Below are 24127 nucleotides of genomic sequence, written 5' to 3' on the forward strand. Positions count from 1 at the left end.
CTTACAAACCATTTCATAGGAGCGCTCTACCTTCGGATGGCAGGGGAAACCTGTAATTGTGCTTTGTAGCTGTCCCTCCCTCTCTATCTCTCAGTAGTGAAAATTATATAGTTTTCAATTATTTCTCAAGAATTGTACTATTTCGTTTTTGTGTTAATTGCAATAAGTATGTTAGAGTGATTTTTTTTTGGGTTTAGGACATATACATTTAACAATTGACTTTGGCTTGACTTTCACATCTGATAATGTATTGTGGATTTAATTTGAAGTGCAGCTCAATGGGTTCCTAAAAGCTGTGATTCCCAGACCAGACAATGCTGATTAAAATTCATTTGGATGTATGTAGTCTCAAAGAAAGTATCGTCCATACATTGTATATATGGAGTCGTCCTTTGAGGTTTGACACATGAAATCTTGAGCCCCACGTTGGGCCCGCAGAACTTTCGACAGGAAGTGTCTCTGTATGATGCCTGTTGTACCTTGTTTTGTTGAATAAAGAAGCTGCTTTGTATCTACCAGTAATTCTCTGGTGACTTCTTTCATGCAACAAGTAGCCTTTTAGCTTTATGCAGAAACAGTCTGAGATTTTGTGATAAGAATGTTACCAGGGCTTTTAGTTTTGAGAAATAAGGCAACATCTTCAAATAATTCCTTTATTTGCAGACATGCAGAAAATTAGTTAGGTTCTGCTAAGTAGATTTATTCTAACTTAAAGCTTCCCAGTTTAGACCCTGCTGTCTAAAAACTGGATTTCACTTGTGTGAACATAGTCACCATATAGAAATACCGGTAGATATGAAGGAGTCTCTTTATTCAACAAATTATCACCAATAACCTGAGAGCCTTTGGATCCCGTAGGCACTGACCCGAGCAGGGCCAAGTATGAGTGAATGCTAATTTTAAAAATGCTCATCCACTTAGACTGCTGAGATCGCTGGCCACACAGTGGGTCACAAGAAGGTATCCCACTGCTGGCATCAAATGTTGTTGCATGAACAAAGTCACCAGAGAGAAATACTGGTAGATATGAAGCAGTCTGTTTATTCAACAAAGTATCACAAAGAAGCTGAAAGCCTTTGGAGTCACGAGAGTGAAGGAGAGGGAGAAGGAGGTCCACACACCATTTCAGCGCAAGAGGTCTGCTTGACTGTAGAACATCTTATATGCTAAAGAGCAAAGAAAAATTCAGAGCAATTCAAACAAATCCATATTTACAATGCTTCCTTTGAAGTACATGTAGCAGTTTCAAGTGCCTAGATCTTTCCACCAACACATCTCCCTATTCACACCTATATTACAGACACACAAATACACAGAAGTAACAAACTTAAATCAGCATGTCTGTTTTTCCAGTTAGTTTGGTTCATGGTTCTTAGGAATCCATTGTACAGAGCTGCATTTTAGATTTAATCCACAATTCAATTCAAATCTGAAACTTAGTGGATGAAGTCACCTAAAGTAATTTGTTTCATGTGCTAACCCCCAAATTCGCTCTAACATCACGCTCCATTATAGAATTGACCACCCAAATAGATACTGTGCAAAAAATAGTGAAGTTGGCCAAAATATATATACAGTCAAAACCATCAACTAAAACAGAATTTAACTATGCATTTCCTAATTTCGAATAGGAACCACATATATGCTCCAACTACAGGATCTTTGCTATTTTGATCACTGGAAGTAGATCAGACATTGAAGGAATTCTTCACAACACCCACAGAATAGCTGCATTTCAGGCTGCCATGGAAGTGAAATGCTATTAGAGAACTTAGTGAGAAATTATATGTATGGTGCAAAGTAATCAATGAAGCTGGTATTACTTAATACAGCACAAATGTGCAAAGTTTAAAAAGGCTGCCATTAGGTGGAGACTGAGCTTGTAGTGCCTCCAGCCTCTGCTGCAGGCTCAATCTATGCACTCGTGACTCTCTTCACCAGTCTTGACCTGGCTTTTCCATGTTGAGTAGTTATTAGTAAGGTTCTCCTACTAAGCAGTGGGATGCCTGACTTTCTACCTTTTTCCTCTTTTAGGTAGTTCTTGAGTTGACTATGGAGCATAGCATTTGACAAGCAAACTTCATGCATATACCACATTTGTTCCATCCAGTAAAGTAGGCAAGCATCCTGCAAAGTTTATGAACCAGATTTTTAAGGACCATTTTCTTGTGATCTATTGAACCAAATGAAAAATCATTGATTCCCTTGTAATCACTGTGTAACCTAATGAAATTCATTTTGACATTTAAATGCATTGTTACATTCTAGGGCATAGTTCTTTATCATCTAAACAACTCTCTGTTTTGACTGTTTAATGATATAATAATTATCTAGATTGTCATTTCAGCAGCAGAACATTTTAATGGAAGAACCATAATTTCAATTAAGTCATTAAGTTCATCATTTTATAGACAGAGTTTACTTGTCATTTCTTTGAAGTATTATCTAAAACATAGCATCTCTGCCAACCTAATTTGATATGGCTTTCAAAGACAAACTGGTCCAGGAAGAGATGTGAGCAGCTGTCAAGGAAGTGCATACCACCGGGATGGTAGGAATGGAGCAACGGGGAGCCTGGACAAGGTGGGAGGGTGCGCTGAAGTGGAAGATCTGGTTCTATAACTGGCAGGCTGAATCTCAGTGTATCAAGTTCATGATCCAGGTGAACTTTTTCGCTTGGGACAAAAGCGAGGCACCATCATGTCCCCTCTGTCCTGGAACATATCAGCAGGTGCCCAAAAGCCCTAGGAGAAGGCCGCTACTACTTAACGCCATGACCAGGTGCTGAAGGTAGTGGTTGAAAATATCTCTTTGACCAATAACAAACAGTAAGCACCTCTCCCAACCCCGGAAGCCCATAGCCTTTGTCAAAGTTAGGGACCAACCACAGCCTCAGCAGAGATCACCAGCAGGCTTGCCCGCCATGGCGTCTGACGGGCAACTGAAAGTTGATCTTGGTAAGCAATTAAAGTTCCCTGACTTCATCAATCATCATCCCTAAGGCCCATGGTCATTCTATCAGGAACTTTGAAGCAGCTGATCGTGGTAGAACTGACAGTGCCTTGGGAAGACTGGACTGAGGAGCTGTTTGAGTATAAGAAGGACAAATACTAGGAGCAGGTAGAGCAGTGCCAGAGATGGGTGTGGAGGGCACGTTGTGAGCCTGTTCAGGTGGTGTGTAGAGGTAAATTGGCTGCTCGCTCTGCAGAATCTACTCTCTCCTTGGCATAACGAGGGCTGCAGAGAGAAGGGCATCAGGACTGTCACAGAGTCTGCTGACTGTGCCTCCAGATGGCTATGGATCAAGACGTGTGACCTGTGGACCAATGCTGGTTGGACATGCCAGTGCCCGAACAACCCTGGCTGGGTCGTCTGGGTGAAGGTGTCTGACGTTGGAAGACCCAAAGCACCTGATGACCCCAGGTTACATCACTGATGGTGTGTCCTAGCGCATCTGAGGATGTTTCTCAGCATCAGTGGTTAAAGTGGTATTTGCTCATATTTCCAGAGTTGGTACTTGAACCTGCAACTTCTCATTACATCAAGACTAAACCAAAGTTGACATCTAACTGTGCAGTTAACTATAATGTTTGTGTTATTAATTGATTTACTTTATTAAAGCAACCATGCTTGAGTCTCTTAATCAATAGAACATAATTGGATTATGGAATTAAAGGAAATTGGCTGTGTCAGCAAATCTATTTCCAAATGATTTGTGCTTCATTCACCCTGCATCAGTGGTATTGCTGGAAACAATGACACCAAAACAACACACACAAAATGCTGGAGGAACTCAGCAGAACAGGCAGCATCAATGGAAAAGAGTTGACGTTTCAGGGCCAGACCTTTCATGAGGACTGTGGTGCATTCGTCCTGATGAAGGGTCTTGGCCTGAAATGTTGATTCTTTTCCATAGATGCTGCCTGGCTTGCTGAGTTCCTCCAGCATTTTGCGTGTGTTGCTTGGATTTCCAACATCTGCAGATTTTCTCCTATTTATGACACTCAAAATCTGGAATCTTCCCAAAATCTGACCCCTAAATGAAGTATCACTACCAGAGCAGATGGTTTAACTCAATTTCTGCTGATGTCAGTTCTGATATGATTGTGTAGGGTATTCAATTTCATATAAACTTATGGGACAAAAATACACAATTTAAAAACATCTGGAATGCAATGACTATATTTCAGACCCTTCCCATCAGCTTCTATTTCACACTTATTGCAGATGCAGATTTCTTCTGAAATTGCTGGGTAGTATCAAGTCTGAAGTAATGCATTTTGAGAAGCTAAACCAAGGCAGGACATATACAGGGCTCTCACTAAGATGATAAATAGAAATAGAAATGTATAGATGTAAGTACATAATTCCTTGAAAGTGGTAACACGGGTAGAAAGAGTGGTTAAGAAGGCAAATGGCATGCTTGCCCTCATTGATCAAGACACCTAAAGCCAGAGTTGGGACATTGTGTTATGCCAGTTCCTGTAGCCAAGCTGGTACCAAACATCTCAAGGCTGGGCGGAAGGTATGGAGATCCTGAGATGCCCAGTCATCAAGATCCCCCTCTCAGCCTCACCAGTGTAGTCCGAAGGAAAGCTTATGAAGCAATACGTTTGGTACCAGCTTGGCTACAGGAGCTGGCAGAAAGATGTTCAATGACATCCAGCTGCCTTAGGGGCTGCACTCCGGATTTGCTTTCTGGGTTAACTCCCATAACCTTCGTCACTCCCGAGGCTGCCCACAAGGCAGTGGGGCTATTTACCCATAGCTGGGCATCTGGTTCTCAAGCACCAGGGTGTGTTCGCACACCATTGGGCCTGTGTGTCATGTGTGCATGGGCCAGACCTCCTCCCCGTCTTTTGTAGTGTCGCCAGTGAGGAGGCACTACATGAGGCTTGCTGTTAGAGAGGCTATGTACTGGCAGGGAGAGACTTACATATTCAGCTCTCTTTTTTGCAAGACTGCGAACCAGCGGTGGAAGCTGAAAGTGAGAGCGACAAGCACTACCCACTACACTATCACACTAGACGCATCACAACAACCATTTTGACACCTGTGACTAGTGATGGCTATCAAAAATCAGTTTTGGAGTTCCAATTTTTAAAAATCGTTATTAACAACTTCATATTCCAGCAGGCGGCGTGGCACAGCAGCAGTGGCCTTTTGGATCTGGTGCTACTTTAATTTAGTTTTTTAATTTAATTTTAAGGCACAATTAGGGTTTAGGGCAATGGATAACAGAGCGACTATCTACCATCGCCAGATACTGCTACAATACCGAGATCGCCCAAAGACAAACCTTCATAAAGATCTGCTGGTTAAATTGCGCAAACTCAGCTTGCTGAGGGGATCGGGCCTGCAGTCCTTGGAGTCGCCTGATCCCAGTGGCCGGAGGTTGGGTCGTCGTAAGTGGTGTGCGAGGAAGTGAGGTGAGCGGGCAGGAGTCCGTGCCAGGAGAAAAGCAAACCCTAGCCGGCCGGCTCTACCATCCATTCCGCTCTCCAATGGACATTAAATTGGACTACATCCGACTGGAGCAAAATACTCGGTGGGAATATAGCTGTTTATTTATGTAACAGTTTTTCCCTCAAGCCATCGGACTACCAACCTACTGCCCTCCGCTGTGCCTATTGTCTTGTTTATTATTTATTGTAATGCCTGCACTGTTCTGTGTACTTCATGCAGACCTGGGTAGGTCTGTAGTCTAGTGTAGTTTTTGTGTTGTTTTATGTAGTTCAGTGTAGTTTTTGTATTGTTCCATGTAGCACCATGGTCCTGAAAAACGTTGTCTTATTTTTATTGTGTACTGTACCAGCAGTTATGGTCAAAATGACAATAAAAAGTGACTTGACTTGACATATGACAGTGAAGAAAGCAGCAAGTCCAAGTTAATTGGCTGTTGCAAGAATTACTAGTATTGTAAGAAATATTGAAGGGTTATAAAACTACAAAGTGATAGTAATAGTAATAAATTAAATACACTCTCAACCAATCTGAGATGGACTGTATTTGAGTTCACAGTAGTATCTAGTTATTTAGAACTACTGCACAGAGTCTTGTCATCTTCAGAAGTTTTCTGATGATTCTGCCATAGTTGGATGCATCAGCAAGAGAGATGAGGCTGAGTACAGGGCTACGGTAGGCAACTTTGTCACATGGTGTGAGCAGAATTATCTGCAGCTTAATGTGAAAAAGACTAAGGAGCTGGTGGTAGACCTGAGGAGAGCTACGGTACCAGAAACCCCTGTTTCCATCCAGGGGGTCAGGGTGGAGGATTACAAATACCAGGGGATACGAATTGACAATAAACTGGACTGGTCAAAGAACACTGAGGCTGTCTACACGAAGGGTCAGAGCCGTCTCTATTTCCTGAGGAGACTGAGGTCCTTTAACATCTGCAGGACGATGCTGAGGATGTTCTATGAGTCTGTGGTGGCCAGTGCTATCATGTTTGCTGTTGTGTACTGGGGCAGCAAGCTGAGGGTAGCAGACACCAACAGAATCAACAAACTCATTTGTAAGGCCAGTGATGTTGTGGGGATGGAACTGGACTCTCTGATGGTGGTGTCTGAAAAGAGGATGCTGTCCAAGTTGCATGCCATCTTGGACAATGTCTCCCATCCACTACGTAATGTACTGGTTGGGCACAGGAGTACATTCAGCCAGAGACTCATTCCACCAAGATGCAACACAGAGCATCATAGGAAGTCATTCCTGCCTGTGGCCATCAAACTTTACAACTCCTCCCTTGGAGGGTCAGACACCCTGAGCCAATAGGCTGGTCCTGGAGTTATTTCCTAATTTACTGGCATAATTTACATATTACTATTTAACTATTTATGGTTTTATTACAATTTATTATTTATGGTGCAACTGTAATGAAAACCAATTTCCCCCGGGATCAATAAAGTATGATTATGACTATGACTAAATAGTTCACTTAAAGAGCAAAGCATAGTTATCTGATACACCGGAGATTCTGCAGATGCTGAAAATCTTGAGCAACATGCACAAAATGCCAGAGAAACTCAAAGTCAGACAGCATCTACGGAGAGGAGTAAACAGATGGCATTTTGGGCTGAGATCCTTCATCAGGAGACAAGGATCTTCTCCCAATGTAAGCATGATTTTTTTGCTAGCAATGCAGGGAAAGGGGGGGGGAAGTTGCAAATAAATTGTCTTGCTTAATTTTAATATCAGTCACAACGCCACGTGGTTACTAGACTTGATTGCAGTGAAATGACCCATTTTATTTTCATTTTGTCTTAGAATAGAAGTGGCAATTTACATAGTTCTTAATAAATGGCAGCACCATGGAAAATACATTCAATTCCTTGAGGAAATAGAGGCAGGATAGACAAAGCAGAATTAGTGACTGTTTTGTACTTGGATTTTCAGAAGGCCTTGACAAGGTGCCATATGTGAGACTGTTAACCAAGGTAGGAGCCCATGGTATAACTGGAAGGATATTGACAGAGCATTGGCTGACTTGCTGAAGGCAAAAAGTGGATATCAAGGGGGCCTTTTCTGGTTGGGTGTCCATGACTAGTGTTGGGTCTGTGACTTAACATGTTGTATGCTAATAATGTGGATGACGTAACTGATGGTTTTGTGGCTAAGTTTGGGATGATAGGTGGGGGGAGGTAGAGTTGAGGAAGTAGGGTGTTTGTAGGAGGACTTGGACAAATTAGAAGAATGGGCAAAGAAGTGGAAAATGGAATATAGTGCAGGGAAGTGTATTGTCATACACTTTGGTAGAAGGAATAAACATGTAAACTATTTCCTGAAAGGCGAGTGAATTTGGAAATCAGAGATGCAAGGGGAATTGGGAATCTTAGTGCAGAATTCCCTAAAGGTTAACTTGCGGGTTGAGTCAGTAGTGAGATGGCAAATGGATTTCAAGAGGACTAGAATATAACAGCCAGGACGTAATGCTGAGGTTTATAAGGCATTAGCCAGACCACATTTGGAGTATTGTGAGCAGCGTAAGAAAGGAATTGCTGGCAGTTAGAGTGCAGAGGTGGTTTATGACAATGATCCCAAGAGTGAAAGGATTAATGTAAGAAGACTACTTGATAGTTCTGGGCTCTTCTCACTGGAGTTTAGAAGAATTGGGGTTGGGAGGGGGGATCTCATTGAAACCTACCAAATATTGAAAGGGCTAGAGAGACTGGACATGTAGGGATGTTTCCACTCATGAGAAAGTCTAGGATCAGAATCAGAATCGGGTTTATTATCACCAGCATGTGTCGTGAAATTTGTTAACTTGCAGCAGCAGTTCAATGCAATACATAATATAGAAGAACAAAACACAAAATAAAATAATAATAAAAAATAAATCAATCAATTACAGTATACGTATATTGAATAGATTAAAAATCATGCAAAAAAACAGTAATACTATATATTTTAATAGTGAGATAGTGTCCAAGGGTTCAACGTCCATTTAGAAATCGGATGGCAGAGGAGAAGAAGTTGTTCCTGAATTGCTGAGTGTGTGCCTTCAGGATTCTGTACCTCCTACCTGATGGTAACAGTGAGAAAAGGGCTTGGGTACTGGAGATCCTTAATAATGGACGCTGCCTTTCTGAGACACCACTCCTTGAAGATGTCCTGGGTGCTTTGTAGGCTAATACTCAAGATGGAGCTGACTAAATTTACAACCCACTGCAGCTTCTTTCAGTCCTGTGCAGTAGCAACCCCCCCCCCCCCACCAGACAGTGATGCAGCTTGTCAGAATCTCTCTATGGTACATCTATAGAAGTTTTTGAGTGTATTTGTTGACATACCAAATCTCTTCAGACTCGTAATGAAGTATAATCGCTGTCTTGCCTTCTTAATAACTACATCAATATGTTGGAACCAGGTTAGATCCTCAGAGATCTTGACACTCAGGAACTTGAAACTGCTCACTCTCTCCACTTCTGATCCCTCCATGAGGATTGGTATGTATTCCTTCATCTTACCCTCCCTGAAGTCCACCATCAGCTCTTTTCGTCTTACTGACATTGAATGCCATTAAGTACCAGAATGCGCAGCCTCAGATTACGAGGATGTCCCTTTCGAAAAGAGGTGAGGAGGAATTTATTTAGCCAAAGGTTGGTTAATCTGTGGAACTAATTGCTGCAGATGGCTGTGGAGGCCAAATCATTGGGTATATTTAAAGCAGAGATTAATAAGTACTTAAATAGTAAGTATATCAAAGGTCACAGGGAGAAGGTAGGAGAATCGGGTTGAATGGGAAAATAAATGAGGGAAATCACTTTTTCATTGTTATTTAGGGGGATAAATGAGACGATGGGCCACATGGCCTATTTCTACACCTACGCCTTATGGTCCTATTAAAATCGATTTCAGTGATGGTAAAGGCAAGGTCATCCATTTTGCACCTGAAAGGAAAAAGTGGAAAACTCTTTAATGGTTTGAAGCTAGAAATGTTGGGAACCAAAACTGAAGCATAGATCCATTGCATGAACCTTTTAGAATGTCATCTACAGGTCCAGAAAATAACCAAAGAGGTAACAGAGTGCTAGTTTTAGTATCCAAATAACTAAAAATTAAAGTATAACTATATGGTACAGCTAAATGAAATATTTATTAGCCACATCTGAAGTTCTATGAATAGATTCAAGAGCCACACTGAAGGATAAAAATATTGGCCTGAGAGGACATGTAGCATAGATTTACCTGAATGATATCCAGTTAATCAGGGCTAACAGTTACTTTACAAGAAGAGGCTACATAACAAGATTATATTCACTTAGTTAAACTTTTCTAAATTTTGCAGAGCAGATAGGGTAAATGGAAACAAACCCTCTGCTTAAGAAATTTAGAATGCAGGTCTAAAATTTTGAATGGAGACACAATAGACAGTGGATGCCAGAATTTAGAACAAAATAAAACTGATGGAAAAACTCAGCAAGTCAGGCAGCATGTGGAGGTAGGTGAAGGAGAAGTGGGGTTGGGTGTTGAATGAGAAGTGGGTAATTGATGTGTCATTAAGGATCCTAGCCATCACAACATTCCCTCTTCTCCTTACTAATGGCATCAGGGAGGAAGTATAGGAGCCCGAAAACTCACACTTAGTGATTAAGGATCAGCGTCCCCTCCGCCATCAGATTTCTGAACAACCCGTAAACATTACCTCATTTTTCATTGTTCTTTTCACTGATTATTAATTAATTTACAGATTTTTAGTGTCTTCGCACTGTACTGTCGCCATAAAACAACAAACTTCACATCATCTCAGTAGTAATAATCTAATTTTGATGGGCAGAAACAGAAAAGGGAGTGATAATAGGCAGATGGAACAAGGTTGGGGAGGGGATAGGGAAAGGTGAATTAAAGGCAAAGCAACCGAGTTGGTGAGGTGGTTAGGTATGTGGGTGATGGGAGATAGAACCAGGTGAGGAAGGATAATGAGTCTTAGTGAAAGGAGAGGAGGAATGTCGACTCGGACCACGAGAGGCCTGCGTCAGGCATTTTCATGCCTTACAAGGCGCAGATTGGAAGTCTATGTGGGGCGCCACTCCTCGCACAGACTAGAGCAATATGTGATTAAGTGCCTTGCTCAAGGACACAAACACGCTGCCACAGCTGAGACTCGAACTAGCGACCTTGAGATAACTAGATGAACGCCTTAACCACTTGGCCACGTGCCCAACACAAAAGAGAGAGATGGAAAGAGTGAACGATGGGTGAAAAAACCCAGATGGTTGGTGAGAATGAGAAAGGGTTAACAAATTTCACGACACATACAAGTGATAATAAGCCTGATTCTGGTTCTGGAACATGGGGTAAAAGATGATGACCAAATGAACTCTGTCCCTGTGCTGTCTGGAGAGATGGGAGTGGTGAGAGAAGACAGGAGAAATGAAGGAAATGTGTGTGAGGGCTCCAACTTTTATAACCTTTGCCGCCAACTTCTATCCTGCTCCCTAATTTACCTGGACTTGTTCTGAGACTTCTCTTCCTTTACTGGACCACTCTGTTTGCATCTCAGGAGACAAATTAGCCACTAGTTTTAAAAACTGTAAGCTCAGGCTCATTCAACTACAGTATCTCAACTACACCTTCTCCACAATCTCTCCCTTTTTCTCAGTTTCTCTATTCAAAATATCCATTCCTTCTGAAAGCATGTGTTCTCCTTTGCCATAGTTAGTGGAGCTCTCACATGCATTTCCCACATGTTTACTCTTGCTCCCCCCTCCTCAGATAAAACAGAGACAGAGTTTCCTTGGTCCTTATTTTTCACTCCGCTGGCCTCCACATCCAGTATATCATCCATTACTACTTCTATCCCTATCAGAAGGATCACATTGGGACATGGGTTGAATGACCCTTGTTATGTCACTTTAGGTCTGTAATGTTATTTCTCAGAATCCGTGATATCTCCAGTTCATTGTTACTACATTCAGTTGGTGTCTTTATTGTCTACAGCTGAAGCTGGTTGATAAGACCCGCTAATGTTCTACATTGATGAAACCTTTAGCGTTGCCATGTAGACTAATCACTGCAAATATCTATATACTCTGAAGGGAAGCTAGATTTTTATATTGGACAATATGGCCATGAAGCATACTACATAAAATTACAGTTGGCACTTTTCCAAATTTTCACAATTAGAAGCAAAAATACTGCAGCTCTCATCCACTAATCATTTTGTTTTCTTTTGTTTTTCAGCTCACCAACATTAGCAAATTGAAAGATTTTCTGTTGGAGCATAGAAAAGATTACATCAATGTCACCAGGTATTACAATTAAAAAAACACATTTCATTTTGGTTTTCCTTATGTGATTTTCAACCATTGGCTGATATTAAGATTGTTGGCATTGTTGCTGGTGTGTATGCAGTTCACTAATCTAGCTTGAAAAACGGTGCCGATTGGTTGCCACTTTGTTAAATCTCTAGAGATGTTTGGATCGGCCATTGCATGCATACACCATCCTTAGAAATAGGTACAATTGCATCATGTACTGAACTTCCAACATGCAATGTATGATGTGGTACTGAATCCCTCAACATTTGGTCATTTAAAAATAGGAGCAGTTAATCTTCCTTCCTCTGAAGTTTGGGTTTTGGAAGGCTTTACAGACCGTAGTGGTTTGGAACAACTGCATTGGTGAGATAGGATGAAATGTAAGAAAAAACAGAACTTAAAAAATGGAGACATGGGGTGCTGATGCAGGATCTCAACCTGAAGCTTTGGCCTTGCCTTTGTTTGCACAGATGAGTTTCAAACTCGCTGAGTTTTTCCAGCAGCTTGTTTTTTTTTGCTCCAAAGTGAAGTTATTTTTTGCAATATACTTAAATGACCGAGTAAGAACAAATCATAATTTAATCTAGGGGAACCTTAAATGAATGGTTACTGAAGTCAGTGTCTCGAAATATAAATTAGGAGGAGAAAGAAATGCTTGAAGGAACAGAACAGGATCATAATGAGCTGGTCCACTGTTGGTTTAACAGATTTCCACAATTTTGACAGAAGAGCAAATTAGAATCCCCACTCTGATTTGGAAGCATTTTTATGTATTTTTTTTTGTCTTAAGTGAGAAAACCTTTGAAATATTCTGCACATGAGTGTAAACTTGCAAATTTTCTTAAAGAAGGAATTGCTTTGGTGCATGTAGTCAGTGAGAGCTGTGGTGGTACCAAAATTGTTGAAAACAGAGGTATTTCCTCTACTGAGAACCAGCTCCCCACCCCCATCTGCCACCCAGTCTGCCTTTGTTAGAAGTCAATGAGTTTATCAAAGTTCAAAGTAAACTTATCATCAAAGTACATATGTCATCATATGCTACCCTCAAATTCATTTTCTTGCAAGCATTCACGGTAGAACAAAGAAATACAATAGAATCAACAAAAAACTGCACACAAAGACTGACAAGCAATCAAAGTACAAAATAAGACAGACTGTGCAAATACAAATAATAATGTAATGCTCTGCAGCTATGTTGTGAGGTAGTTTATATTAGCAGTTTTCTGTTAAAAGCAGTGTACCATGCTGGAAAGTGTCTTTAGCTTTGACTAAGATAAGGACACATGTTGTCCAACTTAGGAATGTGAGTCAGCCAGTCAAGATTGTGGGATGTGAGAGAAGGTTCCAGAGAGCTGTGGGGAAGAGTTTTCTGAAGGACAGTAGTTTGGTTTGGGGTCTTTTGGTGGGACCTGTGGAGTGGGACAGAAGGGAAGATGCCACAGAATGCCGTTGGAAGGAGTATCCCCATTGCAAGAAGTACTTTACGCAGATGAGTGGCTCCAATGAGGAAGGGGAAATATTCCAGAGACAGAGAGAGAGCGAGAGAGAGAGCCAGTCTGCTCAAGGTGGTCTTCAAGGGGAGTTTGAAAATGTGGTGGATGTTTTTGTGCAGAATGTGGGTCCAGCACATGCATAAGAGATACACCCCTATATATTCCAGTAGGAGCTGCAACGGTTATGTGCAGTTGGACTGGTTTAACTTTAATGTGCCTTTTTCTTTTCTTGTCATTTTTTTCCTATTGTTTGATAAAGCTGAAATTGGCAAATATACTTTCTTTTTAATTTTATTCGGTGTACGATCTGTTTTTACTTGCTGACCGATAATTGTGTATGCACAGTATTTACACAGCATTTGCTCAAATTGAGTTTCTGTTAATTGGAATATCTAATCTTTCTGGTTTGGTTGAACCCCAAATTATACCAACCCTGGATGTATATTGTTTATAAAGGTGGCCTTTTCATCGCTGAGTCCTGTGGCTGTCAGCGGAGTTAGCTATCGAGCCAAGTTTGCAAATGAGCACGTTGAGAGGACTACAATAATAATATTAATAATAATAAGTACAATAATAATAATATGAGTTGTAGAGTCCTTGAAAGTGAGGCCATAGGCGGTGAAATCAGTTCAATGTTGAGGTGACTGAAGTTATCCATGCTAATTCAGGAACCTGGTTGTTGAACAACAATAGCTATTCCTGAATGTAGTGATTTGGATCGAAAGTTCCTGTACCTCATTACAAATGGCAGCTGGAAGAAAAGAGCATCATCTGGATGGTGGGCCTCCTTGATGATGGTTGCTGCTTTCTTGTGGCAGCGCTCCTTGTAACTGGGCTCTGTGGTGGGGAGGGCTTTTCCTGTGATGGTTCAGGCTGCATCCACAATTTTTTGTAAGCTTTTCCGTTCCCGGGCATTTCCAGGCCAGGCCGTGATGCATCTAGTCAGAATGCTCTTTACTGTGCATCTATGAAAGTTTGTCGAAGCTTTTGATGACATGCCAAATCTGCACAAACTTCTAAGAGAATAGAGGTGAAGGCATGCCTTCTTTGTAATGGTAATTAAGTGCTGGTCCCAGGACAGATCCTCTGATATGATAAGGAATTTAAAGTTACTGACCCTTTCCACCTTTGATCCCTGTGAATGAGGACTGGCTCATGGACCGCCAATTTCTTCCTCTTGTAGTCAATAATTAACTCTTTGGTTTTGCTGGCGCTGAGTGAGAGGTTGTTACTGTGGCACCATTCAACCAGATTTTCAGTCTCCCTCCCATATCTAACCAGTCCCTTGCCAGTGAGAAAAATGTTATTCTCTCTGATGTTTAACTGATCTTGCTTAATGGAAAAAGTTCTGACTTCATTAGCATTTCGAAGAGCTGATGAATGAGTTTCACTCCAGCTATGATCTGAACATTAATATTTCCAGAGGCTTTTGGGGATAAATTCAGACCTGATGGAGCCAAGATAGCCATTTTCTGTGAATTGAGTTTTGTAGGCAGCCAAGCCACAAGGGTTCAGAGAAGAAATAGATAGTTAACCTTCATTCTGTACATGTCAACCCCTCCTACATTTCCTTCAGTTCTCATCTTGTTCTTTAGAAGTTCATGACAGAATCCCCTGGTTCCTTATGCTATGCGGGTGTTTTAAGTTTGATGACTTTTATGTGTGTGGGCCTTCATTCATCTAGTCGTGTAGAGTCCAATTGCAGCTCCATATTGTTACTTCAGCTGCAATGAGTTAGTCAGCAGAGAACAGAAATTTATTCTGGGGCCTTGTCTATGTTACTGAGTCCCAAATCGTCTTTGGAATAGTCTACTTCTTCTTAAGTGAGTGGAGTATTTGACAAAGCAATTTTATCGCTTCTGCATTCCAATTGATGTTTACATTCTTGAGCTCTAAGAACAGCTTTGATTTTTTTTTAGCAGCAAACTTATAAGCTTGAGTCCGAGCCTTTTCTAGAGTTGTACAAAATACAAAATGGAAAATTAAAGATCAATTTTAAAATTTTAAGTTAAACCTTGACTATTGAATAAAGGGATATAAGAACATCAATGGCAAAAGGCAAATAAAAATACTGGTATCAAATAGATTCCTTAGTGTAAAACCTTGAAATCATTCAAAAATTATTTAAGTGTTGAGAAGAGGAAGCTACTGATCTGACTAGATTTCCAACAGCACTTGCCTTTGTACTAGACATTCAAACTAGACATTCCTGTACTGCTGCAGTCTTCTGATGAGGCAGCAGGACTGTCCTGTGAGTCATTCTTATTGTTGATCATGCTATCACCATTCATTGAGTAAACTAAAGCTAAAGTGTCTGCCAGTGAATGGATATGTGATTTTGGAAGAAGCATATGAGAAGGAAAAATACCTCATACATATCATTTAGAAAATGCAACATTAAAAAGGCATTTAGTCATAGACATACTCATAGTTATACTTTATTGATCCCAGGGGAAATTGGTTTTCGTTACAGTTGCACCATAAATAATTAAATAGTAATAAAACCATAAATAGTTAAATAGTAATATGTAAATTATGCCAGGAAATAAGTCCAGGACCAGCCTATTGGCTCAGGGTGTCTGACCCTCCAAGGGAGGAGTTGTAAAGTCTGATAGCCACAGGCAGGAATGACCTCCTATGACGCTCTGTGTTGCATCTTGGTGGAATGAGTCTCTGGCTGAATGTACTCCTGTGCCCAACCAGTCCATTATGTATGGATGGGAGATATTGTCCAAGATGGCATGCAACTTGGACAGCATCCTCTTTTCAGACACCACCGTCAGAGAGTCCAGTTCCATCCCCACAACATCACTGGCCTTACGAATGAGTTTGTTGATTCTGTTGGTGTCTGCCACCTCAGCCTGCTGCCCCAGCACACAACAGCAAACATGATCGCACTGGCCACCACAGACTCGTAGAACATCCTCAGCATCATCCAGCAGATGTTAAAGGACCTCAGTCTCCTTAGGAAATAGAGACGGCTCTGACCCTTCTTGTAGACGGCCTCAGTGTTCTTTGACCAGTCCAGTTTATTGTCAATTCGTATCCCCAGATATTTGTAATCCTCCACCATGTCCACACTGACCCCCTGGATGGAAACAGGGGTCACTGGTACCTTAGCTCTCCTTGGGTCTACCACCAGCTCCTTAGGCTTTTTCACATTAAGCTGCAGATAATTCTGCTCACACCATGTGACAAAGTTTCCTACCGTAGCCCTGTACTCAGCCTCATCTCCCTTACTGATGCATCCAACTATGGCAGAGTCATCTGAAAACTTCTGAAGATGACAAGACTCTGTGCAGTAGTTGAAGTCCGAAGTGTAAATGGTGAAGAGAAAGGGAGACAAGACAGTCCCTTGTGGAGCCCCAGTGCTGCTGATCACTCTGTCGGACGCACGGTGTTGCAAGCACACGTACTGTGGTCTGCCAGTCAGGTAATCAGGAATCCATGATACCAGGAAAGTATCCACCTGCATCGCTGTCAGCTTCTCCCCCAGCAGAGCAGAGCGGATGGTGTTGAATGCACTGGAGAAGTCAAAAAAACATGGCCCTCACAGTGCTCGCTGGCTTGTCCAGGTGGGCGTAGACACGGTTCAGCAGGTAGACGATGGCATCCTCAACTCCTAGTCGGGGCTGGTAGGCGAACTGGAGGGGATCTAAGTGTGGCCTGACCATAGGCCGGAGCAGCTCCAGAACAAGTCTCTCCAGGGTCTTCATGATGTGGGAGGTCAATGCCACCAGTCTGTAGTCATTGAGGCTGCTGGGGCGTGGCGTCTTCAGCACAGAGACAAGGCAGGACGTCTTCCACAGTACAGGAACCCTCCGGAGCCTCAGGCTCAGGTTGAAGACATGGCGAAGTACTCCACATAGCTGAAGGGCACAGGCTTTGAGCACCCTGGTACTGACACCATCCGGTCCTGCAAACTCGAACAAGCAGGAAATGGTGGGATACAACAATAGCCATCATGTTTAGCACAAATATCATCGGCCCATAGTTCCTGTGCTATACTGTTCAATATTGAATCATTGGTCAACTTGTTTTGATAAAAACAAAGGAGTTGAATCTCAATTTGCAAGAAAAGTGCGGTTTCTGTCAGCTCATAAGGTAATAGAAAGAAAATCTGAAACTGTGACCCAACTGACAATGAATGTTTTCATTTCCATTTGTAATAAATGCTAACAAAAGGGCAGGCAACCTATTTGGCCTCAAGAAACAGGTTGCCCATTTAATTAGCATAATATGGCTGCTTTCATTCGATTATTCTATTGTAAACATAACAGCCAGATTAGAAACCCAGTAACTAATAAGTGGTAATCAATAGTCAGCTCATGAGTGAAGTGTGTTTACAGTGTTATACCACACCAACTTGCATAAGAATGATACTAGGTTCAACATGCTACTAATAATTCTTTCACCAAGCAATTTATCTGTTTCTCTTAAATATACTTCATTTGAATTACTTTCACTGCAATCTGCAAAATGTAGATTTCCTCTTAACAATGGACTGTTAAATCACATCAATGATCTTCAGATCTCACGATCGACTGAAGAACCTAGACTAGTCACCTTTAAGGCTCATCGACATGGTCAGAAGTGTTGCAGGACAAGGGGAATCCAAGCCAGGCTCAAATGCAGAGGGATTTGGCCTCCTCACCCAGCATCTTGCTAGCAAATGTGTGGTCGCTGGAGAATAAAATTGTGGATCTGAGGGCAAGACTGCTTTAGCAGAGACAGATGAGAAACATCTCAATTGTTTGCTGTATCGGAACTTGGCTATCTGTGGACACGACGAATGCAGCTGTCAAACCAGAAACAGAATGGAATGAACTGCGGACTCGTGTACGGCAAAAGTAGGAAGCGTGTCTTTTATGGCCACTTTTCGTTGGTGCTCTGACGTGAAGGTTCTGTCGAACTCGTGTTCCCCTGACTTGGAACACCTAATGATCAAATGCAGTTCTCATCCATGATTTTGACGGCAGTTTATATACTAACAGCGGCCAATTATAAGCAAGCATTTACGACACTGCATTATGTCATCTGCATGTTATCTTTGGAGACTTCAACCAGGCTTGTTTGAAGAAAACCCTGCCCAGTTATCACCAGCATATAACTTATAGCACCAGAGGTCCCAACACATTGGACCACTGCTACACTAAGATAAGGGATCCCCACTGTTCCTTGCCCAAACCGCATTTTGGTAAATCTGATCACTTTGGGCCTTGTTCAAGCACTCATCCAGACACCTGAATGAATATACTTGCCCATCCATTGAAATGTTCCCACAACCAATGATCTCACTTGAAGGACTCTTTATCTTGTTAATTCATGTTCTTGTTATTTATTACTCTTTATTTATATTTGCATTTGCACAGTTTGTTGTCCTGCACTCTAGCTGACCTTTCATTCATCTTGTTTTAGTTATTATTTTCTGGTTTTGCTGAGTATGCCCACAGGAAAATGAATCTCAGGGTTATATATGGTGACAAAGATGTACTTTGATAATAAAATTTACTTTGAACTACATTTTCTTTGTTAATGGTCTTCAGCACCTCACCACCCCATTCTGCCACATCTTACCCATTCACACCCATCCCCATCCCTGATCTTTCCACGACCTATGGGATATTCTTCTTTCCCTCAAATCCTTTCTATCAGGTTTCCTAATCTCACAACCATTTTTTTGTCCTCACCAATATTTCCATCTAACCACTCCCCCTCACCCTATGCTGCACACTCCACTTGCTTAAAAAAAAGTCCAGAAACTCACTCTGAGTTCAGATTCCGGCTTTTGTCATTCTGGTCTGCAGTCAACGTAAACATTACCTTTCTACAGGGGCAGAATTGAGAGCATCCTGACTGACTGTATCACTGCCTGGTATGGGAACTGCACCTCCCTTAATCACAGGATTCTGCAGAGAGTGGTGCGGACAGCCCAGCGCATCTGTAATTGTGAACTTCCCATGATTCAGGACGTGTTTACAAAGACAGGTTTGGAAAAAAGGCCCGAAGGATCATTGGGGACCCAAATCACCCTAACCACAATATATTCCAGCTGCTACCATCCGGGAAACTGTACCACAGCAGGACAGCTTCTTCCACCAAGCCATCAGACTGATGAACTCACGCTGATTTGAGTGTATTTCTATGTTACATGGACTGTTCTATTTATTATAAATTATTATGATTGCACATTGCACATTTAGACGGAGACATAATGTAAAGATTTTTACTCCTCGTACTGTATGTGAAGGATGTAAGAAATAAAATCAATTCAAAAACTTCAAAAGACAATCTGCTGGAGGAGCTCAACACGTCAGGGCAGCACCTATGGATGCAGAGGGATATTCGATCTTTCAGATCAAAACCCTGCATCAGGTTCAAATAATACCAACCTGATTAACTGAGTAGTTTGCTGCACAACTTACTATACTTGTGTTCAAGCAGAAGTTTATTACAAAAGTCACCCCCTAAGGTTTCTCACTTGTGAGCTCTTTCTTTTTCTTCCTTGCATGGTTTTAGTTCTGCCAAATAGCAGTGTTTCCACTTAAATATTTTCAAAATTAGTGCTTAATTGGGAGTAGCTCACTTTAAAACAAATGGTAAATCTGACATAAACAAGCTATTTGGACCATTTGTGCAAACAGTTTTATCTGAGTGAGCCATCTACTATAATTTGAATCTTTTGCTACACTATAATGAGGCATATTACGGTAGATTGAAGAGACATGTGGTATTATTTGTCAAAAATCTTGTGTTATTGATAGAGCTTTATTGTCATTGTTGAGGACAACGAGCTTGCAGTGCTATCCATTCTGTGCAAAACAGCATCCTGGCAATTCAATCACTAAAATCACAATGACTAAATCTAAAATAATGTCTGAGTTATTTAGAATGACATCTAAGTTACAACTGAATTAAAAACCAGCAACTCTAAAAATTGAAAGAAACAGTGGCTGTCCCATTCAAATGTTGTGCATGTCCATGTTATACAAAAAAAAAAGATTAAAGGTAAAATAACTTCAAGAGTCAAAGCTGACATTTAAAAAAAACAAAGATCTCTGAAAGCAAAGGAAGGTAGCTGCCCCACTTAAACCCAAATATTGTGCATGCCCTCAGCTCAGGGCTAACATCCCTGATTAGTCAAACAAAATTGTCATGGAAACAGCAACAAAGAATCCTTCTACCTCTGAGTGCAATGGTATTCCTGTATCTCCATCTGGGACTTGCATGACTCACAGTAAGATGAGAGGAAGCTACTGAAATGATGAAGGAAGCCGTGAATGGCGTCAGAGATGGAGGACCTTCATTGCTGCCATAAACGCCAGTGGCGTAATGGGCAAAAGAAGAAAAATTGCACATGGCCCATGTATTGCACTTAGTGATTGACAATAGTGCCTATGGACTATAGGCAGGTTGGGGGTCATTGTTCAGTTGCACAATAGCCCTGGGCAAAAAACTATTTTTCAGTCCAGGATGTCCCTGCAGAGGTGTTTCTCTATCTTCTGCCGGATTGTAGGAGGTGAACTGGAGGTTACTGGAATGGGATGAGTCCATCAAGATGTTGCGAGCCCGCCGTAGCCAGTGTGAATTGTAGATGGTTTCCATGTCTGCTAGTTGTGTCCCAGTGAAGTTTTGTGCAGTCCTGATCACTCGCTGAAATGCCTTTTGGTCGATGTTGTTTCAGCTAGTGTATTGTACTGTCATGCAGTAGGTTAATATGCTCTCAGTGACATGTCGGTAAATGTTTTCGAGGCAGATTTGCTGCCTTTGAACTCTTGAGATAGTATAGGCCCTTCCCTACCATCATGGGGGTGTTGGTGGTCCAAGAGAGCTCCTCTGTGTTGTTCACTCCCAAGAACTTAAAACTGGAGACCTTTTCCACTGCTTCACCATTTATGAGTAGTGGACCTTTTTGTCGATAATCATTTCTTTTTTTTTATGTTGAGTGAGAGATTATAATTATTGCACCATTCAGACAGTTTCTGTGCCTTCTCTCTGTGTGCTGTTTCATTGTAATTTGTAATTAATCTGTCATTGCGGTGTCGTTTGCAAATGTGATGATAGAGTTGGTGACATAGGCAAGGGCACAATCATGAATGTAAAGAATTGAGTTCAGTACACATCCTTGTGGTGTATTGTTTTTCAGGGTCAGGTTGATGTGTACTTGCCTAGTCTGGGTGTGATTGGTAAAAAAAAAGTCCAGAATCCAATTGTAGATTGATGTATTGAGTCCCAGATGATGGTGTTTAATGGTTGACTTGTTGGGGAGTATAGTGTTGAAGGCAAAATTGTAGTCAATGAAAAGCATTTTGGCGTAGGTGTCCTTATGGTCCAGGTGTTCCAATAAGATGTGGAGAGCGATGGAGATGGCGTTTCCATTTGATCTGTTTGTCTTATAGGCAAACTAGTGATGGTCCAGAGTAGCAGGGATGATGTCCTTAATGTGGGACATAACCAGTCTCCCCAGGCTCTTGGCGGCTCTGGGGGTGAGTACAACCAGTCTGTAGTCACTGAGGCATATTATCAGTGAGTGCTTTCAGATTGGTATAATGGTTGATGTTTTGAAGCATGCAGAAACCACAGCAAGTCAGTTCATTCCCGGGACCCGCCTGGGCTCGCTGTCTGGTCCAGCTGCTCTGCATGTGTTGATACAATGGAGAGTACTTCTCACTTTGTGTGCTGAGTGTCAGCACTGTATCCTCCTCAGGTGTCAAGGCCTTCATGAATGGTTCATTGTTGCCCTTGTCAAACTGAGTAACGAAGTTGTTTAGCTCCTCAGCTAGTGTGGCATCACAGTTTGCACAGCGGGAAGTCTTTCCTTGATGGTCAGTGATGACTTGATGCCTTCCCACGTGCATCGGGGTTAGCGGTGCTATTTGTTGTTTGTATCTGTACTTGGCGATTTTAATGCCTCTTTTAAGGTTTTTGTCTGGCTTTGCTTTGTGCTGCAGTGTCACTGGATCTTTAAATGCAAACCTGAGACCTGAGCATGTTCCAAACTTTGTTGTTCATCCGTAGCTTCTGATGCGGGGATACATGGATGTTTTTATTGCTGGTGACATTGTCTACACAAGATACGATATAGTGTATGACCATGTTGGTTTATCCCTCTAAATCAATTTCCAAATTATGCGTTTCTTGGCATGCAATCAGGTTCCTGTCTGTGCACTCGAAGCAGTCCTGAAGCCATAAGACAGCTCCCTCAGGCCAAGCTGTCACTGACTTGGTAATTGGTTTCCTTAACTCTGGTCTGTAGGCAGGGTTTAGAAATAAGGACAGGTGATCGGACAATCCCAGGTGGAGCATGGATGGGCCCTGTATGTGCCCACAAAATTGGTGTAAAGCTAGTCCACTCTATTGTTGCCCCATGTGGGGCATTTCACATTCTGGGGAAAAAATTAGGAAATACTTTCTTAAGATTGGCTTGATTGAAATCACTAGCTACGATGAAGGCACCGTCAGGGTATGCAGTTACTTATTAATAACATCATGCAGTTGTGCCAGTGCTAATGTAGTGCTGGCTTGTTACATTACATTTGAAATAATTTAGTAGACAATTTATTTCAGCGAAATGGAAGATCTGAGAAGTTAATAGAAAGTATTCTAAAATTAGAGGAGATTCAAAATTAACATGTGTTGCAGATGTTAATACTTTATGGAAATGCTGAACCCTAGCTTAAAGTTGTTCCATTGAATGATAATGCGCACAAAGTTCTGGAGGAACTCAGCAGATCAAGCAGTATCTATGGAAATGAGTGAACATTGAGTCATAAGTTGCTTACACAGCAAGTCTTTTCATTTCCTTGCATTTCAAAGTAATTTACATGGGGACTTAACTTTAGTAAAAGTTGATTTTCATTTTATTTACATTTTAACACAATTTACAGTAGAGTGATTTATGATAAGTATAAATCATCAAATTATTGCATCATCAATGTATTTACACTCTCTTGATATTGTTGTTCAATGTATGTATAAATGGCAATGAATCCAGTAGTAAAATGCTATATTAAACCATTATTCACAATTTTCCAAGTGGTGAATTAAACAACATTCTTAAGTGCAAAAATTTGCTTGGACAATTTTTTTCAAAGGTACTTGACAGTTTTATTTCTAATCATTTTATTTAAGATTTTCTCATTTACTCCTTAGTTTTTTAAAATATAGAAACCCTTGTCATCTTTATCAAATGGTCATATTTCATATATTAATAGATAGTGATGGGATTAAGCTAGAGAGCTTGCAGAAAGATTCACAGCAATGTTACTTGAATTGGAAAGGAGTTTGAGGAGAGATTCAATAGGCTGGAGCTATTTTCCTCGAAGGAAACAAAGGAATAACCTTACATTGTTTGTAATAATTATGAAGAACATAAATAAGATACCTGCAGTGAGTCACAATTTTTCTTTTCCAGTTTAGGGGAGTTGAGAGGGATTTGTTTTCAGATAAGAAGGTGAAGATTCAAGGAGGGTTTGAGAGGAAAGATTTTCACAGAGAGGGTGTTGGGTTTATGGAATGAGCTGCATAATAGCTGGTAGAGGCAGGTCAATGGATAGAAAAAGTTTAGAGAGAAATGGGCCAAAAGCAGGCAAATGGGAAATCTTGGTGGGCATGGATGATTTAGCCTGAAAGATCTGTTTCCCTGAATCTGTTAAAAGTGGATATTGTGTAAATTGATCTTTTGTTTTTGGTTTGCCCAACATTCTTTGATTTTGATCAAAGAGACTTTGTTCATATAACAAAGCCCAAGAAAGGTGTGATTACTCATTGAAATATGCAACCAGCTCAACGTAAACGAGGAATATTTAAGGTAGTATTTAGAGCCTTATGTTTATGTACTGGGACTGTTCCCTTGAGCAGTGGTCCCCAACCAAC

General features: G+C 41.2%; 1 protein-coding gene across 1 annotated transcript in view; it reads left to right on the top strand.

Annotated features, from left to right (window-relative positions):
* Nucleotides 1-24127, top strand: part of stx18 (syntaxin 18) — a 207307-nt gene that overhangs the window by 82305 nt on the left and 100875 nt on the right. Inside the window, exon 2 of the mRNA XM_072256300.1 lies at nt 11683-11750. Within this exon, the coding sequence (XP_072112401.1) occupies nt 11683-11750 (68 nt within the window). The remainder of the gene's footprint in view (nt 1-11682; nt 11751-24127) is intronic.

The sequence above is a fragment of the Mobula birostris genome, chromosome 4 (genome assembly GCF_030028105.1).
Source record: "Mobula birostris isolate sMobBir1 chromosome 4, sMobBir1.hap1, whole genome shotgun sequence".
Lineage (NCBI taxonomy): Eukaryota > Metazoa > Chordata > Chondrichthyes > Myliobatiformes > Myliobatidae > Mobula > Mobula birostris.